Below are 8,511 nucleotides of genomic sequence, written 5' to 3'. Positions count from 1 at the left end.
AATGACATGAGACAAAGTATATGTGAACTGCTGTATGAAAACTGAATTTACTCTGTAAATCTTCACCCAAATCCTAATTAAAAAAAAAAAAAAAAGATTTTATATATAGCATTGTCCATATTACTGGACATAAGTGGATAAGGGGCACCTACTTTTTTTGTTCACAAAACATTGGAATCAGACCTGACTTTGAAGATGTTTTGATGCATATACCTTACCATAGAAGGTAATTAGTAAGGCGATGCCTTCAGTTCTTGGACCTCTATATTAGCAACTCCTGTAACACTTCTTTAGAATGGTTGCCAAGTCAGGTACTCCTCACATTTCCCTTAGTAATTCTGCTTCTTTCCTTTGATCTCTTCCTTTCTGCTCTGCTCTTCCCTTGGTCCCACTACTTTCTGTTCTTCAGGTGCCCCCACCACCCATGCCCCATTTTCACTTGGGAGAGGAAAAACCATCATAACTTTTGAAATTGTTTTCAGGATGTGCCATAAGACACAGAGGCCTATACTATACCATTTCTTGTTTATAAATACTTTATAAGCAATATTTGAGTTTTAAAGCCACTACCATCAAGTCAATTCTGACTCGTAGTGACCCCCCATTCGGTTTCCAAGGTGGTAAATCTTACAGAAGTACATTGCCCCATCTTCTTTCCATGGAGCAGCTGGTGGGCTTAAACCACTAGCCTTCTGGTTAGCAATCAAATGCCTTAGGCACTGCACCACCAGAGCTCCTGATTGCAGAAAGATGGCAGCCTCAGAGTCTTGCCTTTCATGTCAACAAATCTGTCTTGGAGGAAATACCATTCCAATCTTCCAGATTCCCTGCTGGATTTGAAATAATATTTAGTCTACTCATTTTTATTTTATTTAATTATGATATTTCAGAGTAAAGTGTATAAATTTATAGTACTAAAAGACTAGATAAGAGAAAAAAATGAAGAATCTTTTAATACTAGCAGATTTCTCTTTTGTGAAAATCTTTATGCTCTGAAAAGAATAAAGTTCATAATTAAAATCTTCACCTACCATCATCTCTACCAAACCTTTTGGGGACTTGACACCCTGGAAAAAAAACAGAAACTTGGGTTTGAAATTAGATTTTGAGGTCCAAAACATTCTTCTGCAGAGGTGGCAAGAGATTCTGAGAAAGTTCAACACAGTACATAGCCCACTTTCTACCTTTCATTCATAGCTCAGGAGTTCTAGCTAACCCCTTAAGGAAAGAGGCCAAAGTGCCAAGGTTTGTCTTCCAGACTTTGGAGTTCAGGAGGCTCAGGTAGATAATACATAGAAACTCTTAAAAGACCAGCTCATCTTGGGACCAAGCCACAATTTTGGATCAAATTCAGGAAAAAGGCCACTCAACATCCCAGGATCATTTATAGGCAGTTCTAAAGTAGACCACAGTCCCTCCTCCATCATTTCTCCTAAGGGTACCTTCTACCATTCCCTGTCCCTGCTTTAGTACTGAACAAGTTTTCCCTGGTGCACTTCAGGTTAGAGATGTGTGCCTCCAGCCCCTTTAAGAGTCTAAAGATCTTTGTTCTTCTTTAGACTCTGCTGTTGTCAGCTGTCATCAGGTTGACTCTGACTCATGGAGACCTCACTTACAACAGAATGAAACACTGCCTGGTCCTTCACCATCCTCACAATCATTGGTAGGTTTGAGCCCATTGTTGCAGCCACCCTGTCAATCTGTCTTATGGAAGTCAGTCACAAAAGGACAAAGTGTATGATTCCATTTTTATGAAATATCTGCTGTCAAAACAACACTATGTACAACAGAACAAAACACTGCCCAGTTCTCTGCCATCCATGAATTACCTAGACTAGGCAAATGTACAGTGATAAAAGTTCATTGGTAATTACCAGAGGTGGGAGGGAGAAAGAAAGAGTAAGTCATTGCTTAGGGGGTAACTGCTGTGTTAATGATAATGGGAAAATCTGGAAATGAATAGTGGTGACATTGTACAACATAAGGAATGTAATTAAGGTCAATGAATTGTATATGCAAAACATTATGAAACAATAAATATTTTTACCAGAATAATAATAATAATTAAAAGATAGTTAAGGAAAATGATGCTATATAGCAAACAGCAGGACTGAGCCACATATTTGTTTCATTTTTGCCATCATTCTTCAGATTAAACAAAAAAAAAATCTGTCTTATGGAGAGTTTCCCTCATTTTTGCTGATCCATATAAACTTTACCAAACATGACGTCCTTTCCTAGAGACTGGTCTTTCCTGGTGATGTGTCCAAGGTAAGCAAAACATTTCTAAGGAGCATTCTGGCTGTACTTCCTCCAAGACAGATTTGTTGTTTCTTCTGGCAATTCATGGTGTATATTCCATATTCTTCACCAACACCAATTTAAATGTGTCAATTCTCCTTTGATCTTTATTCATTGTCCAGCTTTCACACACATATGAGGCAATTGAAAAGACTATGGCTTAGTCATCAAAGTGACATCTTTGTTTTCTATTACTTCAGACCCTCCTAAATATGAATATGTGACTTTAGGCAGGTCACTATAATCTTCTCAGTCTTTCTCTTCTCTATAAAGTGGGCACGCATTGTCCTTCTATCTCTAAGGTTTTTGATTCTATGACTTTGTTACAACTCTCGAGCAAACTAGACAGCAGTGAAAACACCAGGCCCACCCCATGGCAGACCCACTGTGCCATGCCTTGTGGAATGGCAATCTGGCCCCCTAGGAAAAGGCATGGGGCAGACCAATAGTAACCTCAAAGTCTTCCCTTTCATAACAAATGACCTTCCAGGACACTTTAAAAATATTTGTAAGCTTACAACATTGTTAGTTCAGTAATAATACATAAATGTAAAATTTTATAAGGATTTTCTTCTGGTTTCTGCATAACTGTTTTTCCTGATCTTGTTTATTTTGATAAATCTGCTCTCTAGTGGTTTTATGTATTTAGATTGATTCATAAATCTCTAGCCACTCCTTTGTCTTTCTCAAGTTCAAGTAAAAAATACATACTGGATAAAGATATTATGTAAGGATTTGAAGCTAATGTTCTCTTTTCTAAAGCCAGTTTGGCCCATTTCCCACATAGATTCTCTTGTCTGTATCAAATGTTAATTTCTACATGGAGATGTATTTTATCAAATCCTTATGCATTTTTACACAAAGGTTGGAAAAAAAAAAAAGAGTACATGTTACCATTTTTCCTGGTGGGCCTTGCTCCCCTGGAGTTCCAGCAAACCCAGGAAAGCCAGCATTACCCTAAAAATAACCAAACCAAGTTGTGAGCTTCTCCTTGATTTCAACTTGATGATTTCAGACCAACTGCCCAAAAGATCCACCTTTAGATCCCAAATTGTCATTAAATCAGAAAAATCACATGCTAGCCATAAGTTCACTGTTCATTTTACAGATATTTCAAATGGCATGGCATTATCTGGATGTAATTGATACTTTCTCTTCTTTATTCAAAACCAGAATGGTAACTTTAGCTGAGATGGGCAACAGTAGTTAGCAGGACCCACATTGGAAGTAGATCAGTTTTATGTCCTTGCCAATGTATAAAAATATCAACTATTGAATGGCTGGAAAATACATATTCTCTTCCCTTTACTTTTTTCTTCACTGTATACTAGTCCCTGTCCTCTTCCCAGAGGCTTTTATTCTCTCACATCTATCAGTGAACCACCACGGTATTAGATATCCACAGGGTTACTCTTCCCAAAAAGAGCTGCTGGTGATTGTGGCTCCTTTATCCTGAATCTTCAGGACCTAAAGAAATGAATTTTTAATGGTAGACTCAATAAAACACAGCAATTTCAAGTCCACCAAGATGGAAGCCACAGTCTTGAGACTCTAGTCCTCAAATAGCTAAGAGAAACTTAAGGCTCGGAAGAATTTTCAAGAAACATCAATATTTGTTTTGCAGCTAAAAGAATACCCTTCCAAGTGATATGTAGACTTACCTAAGACAGAGGTGCCTCAAATTTGTTTTTAAAATTTGAATAACTGAAACTCCAAATTGAAATTTGTGTTATTATAGTTTAGTGAGCTACATTTATATTCAGAAAATAATGGAGAATGGCATTAAGTAGAGGGTGGGAGTAGTCCAAGGAAAGTGTGGAATGTGTACTGACTGAGGAGGACATAAGCTTCCTGCTAAGACATCCATTAACCCAATGGAAATGTGCACCTGTGAGTAGAATGTTGTGATGTGGGCATCTACAAATGCTAGGAAATTTCTTTGCCTCTTACCCTCTTCCCTCTGATTCCCTTTGCCCCCTTCTCTCCTCTGTGGCCTCGGTCACCATCTTCTCCCTTAATAGAATCAAAAGCAGACTCTTGAATGAAAAGAAAAATAAGTACAAGCAAGTGATAAATGCTGCATACCAGTTGACAGGTCCAAAAAGATCTCTTCTTACTTGTGCACCAGGATAGCCAGGAAATCCATGTTTGCCCTGGTGTCAGAAATGATATGAGGCATTATTTAATGTCATGTGAGTAAGTCTTTCATTAACATTCCTGAGGGAAAAGGAAGAAACTATCATTTTTTAGAAATAGACTCAAAACAGGTGCCAGAAAAACAACGACAGCAACAGTTATTATATTGAATTATTCTCAAGGGGTTATATTTCATTTATCTGATTCAACATGAAACAATTTGCAAAAGACTTTTTTACAAACTTTGTCCTCTCCTTGATATGTTGTGCAATGAAACTTCCTTCTTAGCCATTTTTATCTATCAGTTTAAATCATTTGAGATCTGATCCCAGGGAGAAAGCAGCAATTCACTATTGAGAAGCAGGTGCTCATTGCCAAAACCCCCCCCCCAAAAAAAAAGAAGAAGAAAAACAAACCCACTGCCATCAAGTTGATTCTCACAGCGACCCCCACTGGGTTTCTGAGGCAGTAAATCTTTATGGAAATAAATTACCCTATTTTCTTTCCGCTGAGGGGCTGCTGGATTTGAACCATCAGCCTTCTGGTTAGCAGTCAAATGCCCTAGGCACTACACCACCAGAGCTCCTGTGAAACCTAAAAGCATCTTACAAAGCAACCATTCATTCAGAAATGCTGTCTGGTTCTGCAGCATGCCCGTGATCAGTTGTGATTGGACCATTGTGATCTATAGGGTTTTCACTGGCTAATTTTTGGAAGCAGATCACCAAGCCTTTCTTCCTAGTCCGTTTTAGTTTAGAAGCTCTGCTGAAACTTGTTCATCATCATAGCAACACACAAACCTCTACTGACAGACATGCATTGAGTGGGGATCAAATCCCAGGTCTCTTGCATGAGGCTAGATGTCTACCACTAAACTCTGTCTCAACCACTGAAACTATAGTGCACAGTTCTACTTTGACACACATGGGGTTAACATGAATGAGAATGAGCTTAATGGCAACTGGTTTAGTCCCTGGGTGGTGCAAACAGTAAACTCACTTTACTGGTAACAGAAAGGCTGGAAGTTCTAGTTACCCAGAAGTAACTATGTGAAATGTGTCAAGAAATGTGAAATGTACCAAGAGTTGAAGTTAGAAAACCAAGCTGGTATTTCTCAAGCTGAAAGAACTGAGGACAAAAATTAAGCCTCAAATTGCAATATTGAAAGATTCCATGGGCAATATGTTAAATGATGCAGGAAACATCAAAAGAAGATGGATGGAACACACAGTCACAATACCAAAAAGAATTGGTAGATGATCATCCATTTCAGGAGGTGGCATATGATCAAGAACCAATGGTATTGAAGGAAGAAGTCGAGGCTGCACTGAAGGAAGTGGCAAAAAAAAACAAGCCTTCAGGAATTGATGGAATATGCACTGAGATGTTTCAACAAACAGATGCAGGGCTGGAAGCACTCACTCAGTTATGCCAAGAGATTTCGAAGACAGTTACCTGGCCAACTGACTGGAAGACTTGTACCCATTCCAAAGAAAGGTGATCCCACAGAAGGTGGACATTATCAAATAATATCATTGATATCACACACAAGTAAAATCTTACTAAAGATCATTTAAAAACACTTGCAGCAGTATATTGACAGAGAACTTCCAGTAATACCAGCTGGATTCAGAAGGGGATGTGGAGCAAGGGAAATCATAGCTGATGTCAGATGGAGCTTGGCTCAAAGCAAAGAATACCAGAAAGATGTTTGTGTTTTATTGACTATGCAAAAGCATTCAATTGCATGGATCATAACAAATTGAGGATAACTTTGAGAACAACGGCAATTCCAGAACACTTAATTGTATTCATGAGGAACCTGTACATAGACCAGGAAGCTGTCATTCAAACACAACAAGGGGATACTGTATGGTTTAAAATCTGAAGGGAGTGCATCAAGGTTGTATCCTTTTACCATACTTATTCAACTTGTATGCTGAGCAAATAATCCGAGAAGCTGGACTATATGAAGAATGTGGCATCAGGATTGGAGGAAGGCTCATTAACAACCAGCAATACACAGACAACTCAACTTTGCTTCCTAAAAGTGAGGATGACTTAGAGCACTTACTGATGAAAATTAAGGACCACAGTCTACAGTATGGATTACACCTCAACATAAAGAAAACAAAAATCCTCACCACTGGACCAATAAGTAGCATCATGATAGATGGAGAAAAGATTGAAGTTGTCAAAGACCTCATATTACTTGGTTCTACAATCAACACCAATGGAAGCAGCAGTCAAGACATCAGACAACTATGTTGTTGTTATGTGCTGTGGAGTTGGACTCGACTCATAGCGACCCCTCCTTGGGTTTCTGAGGCAGTATCACTACCGAAGTAGATTGCCCAACCTTCCTTCCAAGGAGTGGCTGGTGGGTTTGAACCGCCAGCCTTCTGGTTACCAGTCAAGTGCCTTAGGCACTACCCTACCAGAGCTCCTATAGCAGCAGACAAATATGCTTCAAAAGACCTCTATCAAGTGCTGAAGAGCAAAGATATCTCCTTGGAAAGTAGGGTGCACCTACGCCACGCCATGGTATTTTCAATTGCCTCATATGCACGTGAAAGCTGGACAATGAATAAAGAAGATCAAAGAAAAGTTGATGCTTTTGAGTTGTGGTGTTGGCAAAGAATGCTGAAAGTGCTGTGGACTGCTAAAAGGACAAACAAATCTGTCCTAGAAGAAGTGTAGCTGGAATGCTCCTTGGAAGTGAGAATGGCCAGACTTCGTCTCACCTCCTTTGGTCATGTTGTCAGAAGAGACCATTCTCTGGAGAAGGATGTCAAGCTTGGTAAAGTGGAGGGTCAATGCAGGAGGGGAAGGCCCTCGATGAGATGGACAGACACAGTGGCTGCAGCGATGGGCTCAAATATAGTAGCGATAGTGAGGCTGGCACAGGACCGGGTAAGTGCTTCGTTCTGTTGTACATAAGGTCACTATGAGTTGGAGATGACTCGACAGCACCTAACAACAACAACAACCTCAAAAGAAAGGCCTGGTGGAAAAAATCAGCTACTGAAAGCCCTATGGAGCACCACTTTACTTTGACACAAGTGTGGTCACCATTAGTCAAAATTGACTCAATACTAACTGGTGTCTCAACTTAGCTCTTATTAATTTCAGTACATGCACATTTATTAAAAATCTGCTATTTGCTAGGTTCTTCTCCTGTCATGGGGATGGGATGATGAGAAAGACAAATTCTCTATCTTTGTGGAGCATGTGTGTGTAACCAAGAGACAGACAATTAACAGATCAAATCAGTAAGCAAGATGACTTCAGAGATGATGATGACTAAGGGAGAAAGAGAAGCCATGGGCATCTCTGAGCTGAGACATTTAAGCTGAGGCCTGAAGGAAGATGAAGTGTTAGTGATGCCAGAAGCCCAGAGCAAGAACAGTGCCAGGTAGAGGGATAAGGAGAGCAAGACCCTGACATGGAGCAGGGGGCCATGGGGATGGGAGTGCAATGGCCCAGAAGGACAGTGGTAGGATGAGTTTGGGGAGAGGAAGGAACTGGTTAAGGATTTGAATCAGTGGGGATCCACTGAAGGGTTTCATGCAGGGCAATGAAAGAGCCAACCTTTGCTTTGAACAGATTCCTCTGGCTGCTCTGAAGGCAATGTTTGGAGGAAAGTAAGGGGAGATGAAGAGGATATTATGTTTGGTAAAACAGAGAGTCATCAAATCAAGGGAAACCCTCAGTGAGATGTTTTGACATAATAGCTGCAACAATGGACTCAAACATGCTAATGATCATGGAGATGGTTCAGAACCGGGCAACACTTTGTTCTCTTATACATGGGGTCACCATGAGTTGGCTCCAACTTATTTGCAATTAACAGAACAAGACAAAATGCAAGGAGGCCAGAGTGGACGAAACTACTGCAGTTCTGTACTTGTTTTGTTCAAACAATAGCCTCCTTGTTTAAGTGCAGGTTCCTTGTGAGCACAATTAAGTGTTCTGGAATTCCCGTTCTTCTCAATGTTGTCTATAATTTGTTATGATCCACACACTTGAATGCTTTTGCACAGTCAATAAAACACAAGTTAACATCAGAAAAAG

At 39.8% G+C, this 8,511-nt stretch overlaps 1 protein-coding gene across 1 annotated transcript in view; it reads right to left on the bottom strand.

Annotated features, from left to right (window-relative positions):
- LOC103194057 (collagen alpha-4(VI) chain-like) overlaps positions 1 to 8,511 on the bottom strand; it is a 169,974-nt gene that overhangs the window by 46,241 nt on the left and 115,222 nt on the right. The window contains exons 26-28 of the mRNA XM_042780329.1: positions 4,419 to 4,454; positions 4,252 to 4,314; positions 3,196 to 3,258 (exon numbers count right to left, since the gene is read on the bottom strand). Coding sequence (XP_042636263.1) covers positions 3,196 to 3,258; positions 4,252 to 4,314; positions 4,419 to 4,454 — 162 coding nt within the window. The remainder of the gene's footprint in view (positions 1 to 3,195; positions 3,259 to 4,251; positions 4,315 to 4,418; positions 4,455 to 8,511) is intronic.

Source organism: Orycteropus afer, unplaced genomic scaffold (assembly GCF_000298275.1).
Source record: "Orycteropus afer afer isolate SDZICR_OR568_19922 unplaced genomic scaffold, OryAfe1.0 scaffold00003, whole genome shotgun sequence".
Classification (NCBI taxonomy): Eukaryota; Metazoa; Chordata; class Mammalia; order Tubulidentata; family Orycteropodidae; genus Orycteropus; species Orycteropus afer.
The sequence above is the reverse complement of the archived record's forward strand: the minus strand, read 5'-3'. Positions and strand labels throughout refer to the sequence as shown.